Genomic DNA, 6633 nt, shown 5'->3' with positions numbered 1-6633 from the left:
GGATCCGGGGGTGCGCGGCGGGGTACCGGGGTGCACGGGAATGCGGAGGGCGGGGGGCGAGGGGACGGGGGGGACGACATGGCATATCGGGGTGCGCGGTGATGTGGCGTGCATGGGGCTGGGGTGCGCGGTGTATCGGGGTGCACAGAGACGAGGGTGAGAGGTATATGGGGATGCACAGGGATGTACAAGGATCCGGGGGTGCGTGGGGGTCGGGATGCGCGGTGTATCGGGGTGCATGGGGATGCAGGGGGAGGGAGACGTGGGAACGGGGTGGGGGACGTGGTATATGGGGGTGCACAGGGACCAGGGTGCATGGTGTATCGGGGAGATCACGGATGGGGATGCACAGGGATGTGGGGTGCGTGGGGATCGGGGTGTGTGGTGTATCGGGGTGCACAGGGACGGGGGTGAGCGGTACATGGGGGTGCACAGGGCCGGGGATGAACAGGGATCCGGGGGTGCGTGGGGCTCAGGGTGTGCGGGGCTGGGGGTGTGGGAATGGTGGCACGTGGTATATTGGGGTGTGCGGGGACCAGGGTGTGCGGTATATGAGGGTGCACAGGGACCAGGGCACACGGTGTACCGGGGTGCACAGGGGATGAGGATGCACAGGGATTTGGGGTGCACAGGAACCAGGGTGCGCGGTATATTGGGGTGCACGGGGACCACGGCACACAGTGTACCGGGGTGCACAGGGACAGGGATGCACAGGAACCAGAGTGTGCAGTGTATCGGGGTGCACAGGGACCAGGGTGTGCGGGTATTGGGGTGCATGGGGACCAGGGTGCATGGGGTATTGGGGTACACAGGGACAGGGATGCACAGGAACCAGGGTGCGCGGTGTATTGGGGTGCACAGGGCTGGGGCATGCAGGAATCAGGGTGCACAGTGTATTGGGGTGCACGGGGATGCACGGGGCTGGGGCATGCAGGAACCAGGGTGTGCGGTGTATTGGGGTGCACAAGGATGGGGATGCACAGAAAACAGGGAGCACAGTGTAGCAGTGTGAACAGGGCTCAGGGTGCACAGGGACTGCAGCGCACAGAAATTGGGGTGCACAGTGCATCAAGGTGCATGAGGATCGGGATACAGAGGGACCGAGGCGCAGGGTGTGCGGTGTATTGGGGTGCACAAGGATGGGGATGCACAGAAAACAGGGAGCACAGTGTAGCAGTGTGAACAGGGCTCAGGGTGCACAGGGACTGCAGCGCACAGAAATTGGGGTGCACGGTGCATCAAGATCGGGATACAGAGGGACCGAGGAGCATGGGGATCTGGGGTTCATGGGGTACCAGGGCACGCAGGGCTCTGCGCTGGGAGTGGGGTGCAGAGGGACCATGGTGCACGGTGTGTCAGGGGCAGAGGGACCAGGGGGCACAGCAGTTGGGGTGCAGGAGAATCCAGGGTGCATGGTTTATTCGGCTGCACAATGCACCGTGGTGCACGGGAACTGGGGTGCACAGGGACCGGGGTGTCTGGTGGACTGGGGTATGCAGGGACTGGGGTGCACGATGTGTTGGGGTACACAGGGAGCAGGGTGTGTGGTTTATTGGGGTTCACAGGGAGCGGGATGGATGGGGAACCAGGGCGCATGGTATTATCGGGGTGCACAGGGCTGGGGCATGCAGGAACCAGGGTGCGCGGTGTATCGAGGCACGCAGCGACCAGGACACACGGTGACTCAGTGTGAGCAGGGATTGGGGTGCACAGTGGATTGGGGGTCACAGGGACTGTGCGCAGGATCCTGGGGGCATGCGGGGACCAGGAACTCCCAGGGCTGCAGGAGCCCGGTGCCCCCAAGGGTGCCCCACGGGACAGGCTCTTCTCAAGAAACACCAATTTTTTTTGGTCAAAGGAGAAAATTTCTGCACTTAAAGAGCCTTTAGCACCTGAAAGTAACCGAGCTCACGGGGCAAAAGGAAACAGGATAGCCCCGCTCTGCCCTCAGGGTGCGAGATTCAGGGTAAAGCCCAGCTAAATCCGGTTGAATGTTCCCTCCTTGGCACATTGATGAATTTAATGATGCTGAATCACATGGAAAACCCAACCAAGCATTTGACAAAACAAACTCATTTAATGCGGGAACCAAATGAGCCATTTTGTTATCAAGTCCCTCGGAAAATCCGTGCGCCTCCCAGAGTCGCCAGGAACAGTTGGTTCGCACCAAAACCCAGCAGATTCCCTCCCGCAGAGATAAAAAGTGAGTGCACCTCTCCCCGGCACAGCACAAATTCCTCTCTTTCCTCCCGCCTGAGGCCAGCAGTAAAAAATAACAGTACAAAAATGTAGTACCATAAGAAAACACGTGGTGTTCTCACCCCCAGTAACAAGCCAGTGTAACTGTCACGTCTTGTATGTATAAGGAGGGGGTTTTTTGGCAGTTTACAACCAGAGGGGAACAAGGTGACATCCTTGTCTTCAGCTCAAAAAGATCTTCATCTCAGGGCTTATGAATTCTTACCCCCCTTTTTAAAGAAATACCTAGTAAAACTAACCACATGCACTTCTAAAAAGTTCATTTGTCAGAATTTACAACAGATTCTTCATGCCCTCCTCCCCTTATATAAAAAGTTTTTTTGGCAAATATTGAACAATCTCTTCTTTGAAACAAATCAAAGTGGTTGTTTTTTTTTTTTTCCCCAAAAGCGAGGACTTAAAAAAGTCCACGAGTTTATAGAGCCTGGTCTCCCACCAAGGTGCTGAAGCCACATGCCAGTCCGTAAGGCTCCCAAAAAAAGAGTTTACCAGCCAAAAAAAAAAAAAAAAAAAAAAAGGCTGCTGGGAGCTGGAAAAATAAATTGAAAAGCAAAGGCAGGGTAATGCTGTGGCTGTACTGAAGGCACTCAGTACTTCAGAGCTCACAAGAGTGCCCAAGCTGGATGGCACGCTTATTTTGTTCAAAAAAATTTTAAAAATAGTCTTATTTACTGAAACCAGCAAGTCAAGCATGGTTTTCCCTTTCCTTCCCACCTGCAGTGCAGACGCCCAGCACATCTCGTGGGGTCAGCGAACCCCATGACACCAACAACCAGGGATTAAAAAAAAAAAAGAAAATAAAAGAAAAAAGAAAGAGAAGTTTTTCTTATCGTTCATAATAAAATGAACCAAAACGAATCTAAACTTGATGACTTGGCTTTTCTTGTGCCTATCTGGAATTTCTTGGATCTGGAAGTTGGCCGAATTGCTGTGTCTTTCCAGGTGACAGCTTGCTCGCGGCTGGGCACAACCCCGCTCAGGTGAGGAGCCAGAAAGAAGAACCCGCCTGGCATTCGTAGGTAGTAGCGTTTTGACAGTGAAATGTTTTAAATAAGATCTTCAAACCCGCAGAGGGATTACAAAAACTTCCCCTCGGCCCACAAAGCAGAGCTTATATCATCCCCTTTCTTAGTAAGTCCGTGTTTAAGTCAACAACAGAACGATGCCGCTTGGTTTGTCTTGCCAGAGGAGCATTGTTCCTCTGAACCGGCATCCAGCTGGAGATGTTAGTCTCCAAAAATCCACAGAACGTTGACTCCTGATAAACCAAGATTTACACGCCTGCAAAAAACAAAAGTTATCATAATAAATCACAAGTAAATTAAAGCCCCTGTTTAAAACATTGAATGAAAAACTATCAATTCCGGCGTTTTAACGGGCAGGCAGGTGGTGTGCTTTGCCATGAATCGAGCACAGCTCTTCCAGAAGGGAGGGGAACCTGCACGTTGCTTTTATTGCTCACACACATAATTTTATCCAATTTTACAAAAAAGCTGCTGTTTTTTCAAACGACAAGATGATTTTAACACCATTAATCATAGAATGGTTTGGGTTGGAAGGGACCTTAAAGATCGTCCAGTTCCAACACCTCCCACCAGCCCAGGTTGCTCCAAGCCCCGTCCAACCTGGCCTTGAGCACCTCCAGGGATGGGGCAGCCACAGCTTCTCCAGCCCTTGTGGCATCTTGGTGGCCTCCTCTGGCCCCGCTCCACCAGGTCCACGTCTCTCCTGCGCTGAGGCCCCCGAGCTGGAGGCAGCACTGCAGGGGGGTCTCCCCAGAGCGCAGCAGAGGGGCACAATCCCCCCTCGCCCTGCTGGCCACGCTGCTGAGGATGCAGCGGGGGATGACGGGGGCTTTCTGGGCTGCCAGTGCACGTTGCCGGCTCCTGTTGAGCTTCTCATCACCCAACACTCCCAAGTCCTCCCCAGGGCTGCTCTCCATCCATTCTCCGCCCAGCCTGTGCTTGGGATCGCCCCAATCCACATGCAGGACCTTAATATCACCCCACTGTAGCAATTTCAGTTTGAGGTCCCTTCAGACAGGTACTTACCCCAGCATCCCGGATTCTTTTGTCTTTATGATGTACAGAAACATAAGCAAGGTGTGGAACATGTTGTTTCTGCCCTGAATCCACAGGAAGAGAAAAGAATTTAGAAACCAAGTCACTAATAAGAAATCACAGCAATATTTCAGGTAGAATAAGTGACGATAAATGCATGAAATGCTATTCCGGGGAGGGTTGTCAGGCTTTTTGCCCTAATTCTTTACTTTTTTCAATTAGGTAAATAGCAAAAAAAGACCAGACGTGGCTTTTGGCTGGATTATCATCTCCAAATACTTTAAATGCTGGAGCTTTATGGAAAGCGGAGATCCAGCAAAACCCAGGGGTCAATACAAAATGACAATTCACAGGAGAATTTCACTGTTTTGAGACTGGAAGTTCGCCCCCAGAATTCTTATGGACGAGCATCGGGCTCGCTGGCCTGAAGGGGTGACAAGGCACATCACGGATTACATGACTTAGTATTTTAAAATAAATTGTCAGAAAATAAACAAAAGGAAGCTACTACCTAGATACTAAAGCTACTGTTTAGTAGCAGACTAAGTACCACGTCACGGTCAAAGACCAAGCTAATGCTTACTTCCTGCGTCGGGCCAGCCTGCGTGTAAATAGTCAATAAATGTGGACAGTTCCTGAAAAAAAAACCCCAAATCAGACCTGCCAATGATTTCCTGGCAGCAGGAGAACATCACCACCAGCATCGTACCTTGGGCAGGTTGTAGACATGGCGCTGGTAGATCAGCTCGTAGTGGGGCGGGTTGATGCTGCTCTGGTAGATGCAAAACACGTTTTCATTTGAAGTGTCTGCAAACGAAAAGTTTAAAAGACGACAGGGATTTCAAGGGCACTGATGTGATCCAAGAAGCAAAGAAGAGCTAAATGTGAGCGCCAGTACCTGGTTTATCTGGTGTCTGAATGAAGTGTTGGGAAGTGAAGGTTTTGCCGTCGGGATACTTGGGGTGAGGTGGCAGCCTGGAGTCGAGGTAAGTGCAGAACACGTGCATAATGATCTGGGCAAAGAAAAACAAATCTCACTTTAGTGTCCTTAAAGATACAGCAGCTTTTTTGCCATCATTTCAGGCATTAGTTACAGTATTTGATAGTCTGTGGTTGCAAAGTTGACTTAACCTCTATGTTTAGGATCCCAAGTAAGCTCAGTGCTTAAAGCAGAGATTTCAGCAGTCCGGGCACACCACTGGGTGAAGGCAAGTTTATTTCTTCCAGTAAGTGAAAGGGCGTCAGTCACAACATGATAAACCAATGCCGCACGTCAGGAGCTCAGTTCATGTACAAGCATCTTTATCCTGGCATCTTGCAGAATTTGGCAAAGTCACAGATCTTATTTAGCATATTTGGGCCATGAACTCCAAGCCATCTGTTTTAGCGATGGGTTCTGTATGAACTGCGAGGATTCAGCCGAGAAGGGCAGATGAAATCAAATTACAGCTTCGCTGGCACTACATGTATTGAGCAAATTTCTCCTTTCTCCTCATAAAAGGCGAAATAAAAATCACTCGAAAAACCTGAGCTGGCCATGAGTCTTATTAAGAATGCCAAAATTCTGAAATAAAGTCCGAGAATAACTATCCAGAAAACCACACCACAGCCTGCTGTGTGTGTTTTAACCCTTCCTGGAGTGTTCGCAGCATTTTATGTGGGCAACCTCACCAAATTAGCTGTAATCTGATACTTTCTGCCTTCATTATATATAGCATGATCTATTTCACAGACGAAACAAAAGAGTTTCGCTGGGCTAAACGCCAGAAGCCTCAAGAAGTTTGGGAGATGCACCTTGGAAATCACAGCTTTGTATTATCAGCAGCGTGATTAACAGAAATGCAAAATTGTGGTTTGGGTTTTTTTTAATAGTAATTGTCTTGAGTAAAGTAATGTCAAACCTTCATGTGGCAAGTGTTTATTTTAATCTCTTATATTGAAACTTCTTTCGCAGAATTCTTAAAAGTTTAATATACTGCCCAACACCACCTCTCCCAGTGGGTTTTGATAAAAGACTCAATTTCAGGGTGTGCTACTCTGTCTCAAGATCTTTAAACACTGTTCAGCTGTTCACTCTGCTGCCTGTCACGACACTAAGAGTTGCTCCGTGGCCAGTCACTACCAAATACTTAATCATCTTCACAAACAGAAAATCAAATCCTGTTTCAAGACTGATTCTCTACAACTTCAGCTTCCAGCAATTGAATCTCATTATATCTTTGTCAGCAAAGTTGCGAAGCTCTGACATTCAGATCTCCTGGTTTTTATTCTCCCAAGTAACTGAAAATCTATTTACGGGGGGGGGGGGGAACAC

General features: G+C 49.8%; 2 protein-coding genes across 2 annotated transcripts in view; both read right to left on the bottom strand.

Moving 5' to 3' along the window:
* Nucleotides 1-80, bottom strand: part of LOC104284671 (low affinity vacuolar monovalent cation/H(+) antiporter-like) — a 5768-nt gene extending 5688 nt beyond the window's left edge. The window contains exon 1 of the mRNA XM_009883030.1: nt 27-80. Coding sequence (XP_009881332.1) covers nt 27-80 — 54 coding nt within the window. The remainder of the gene's footprint in view (nt 1-26) is intronic.
* Nucleotides 81-3485: 3405 nt separating this feature from the next.
* TMEM209 (transmembrane protein 209) overlaps nt 3486-6633 on the bottom strand; it is a 12054-nt gene continuing 8906 nt past the window's right edge. The window contains 4 exon segments of the mRNA XM_009882986.1: nt 3486-3540; nt 4311-4384; nt 5029-5126; nt 5218-5332. Coding sequence (XP_009881288.1) covers nt 3486-3540; nt 4311-4384; nt 5029-5126; nt 5218-5332 — 342 coding nt within the window.

This window comes from Charadrius vociferus, unplaced genomic scaffold (assembly GCF_000708025.1).
Source record: "Charadrius vociferus isolate BGI_N301 unplaced genomic scaffold, ASM70802v2 scaffold32, whole genome shotgun sequence".
In the NCBI taxonomy this organism is placed as follows: domain Eukaryota; kingdom Metazoa; phylum Chordata; class Aves; order Charadriiformes; family Charadriidae; genus Charadrius; species Charadrius vociferus.
Note: the sequence above shows the minus strand (reverse complement) of the source record. Positions and strands in the feature narration are given on the sequence as shown.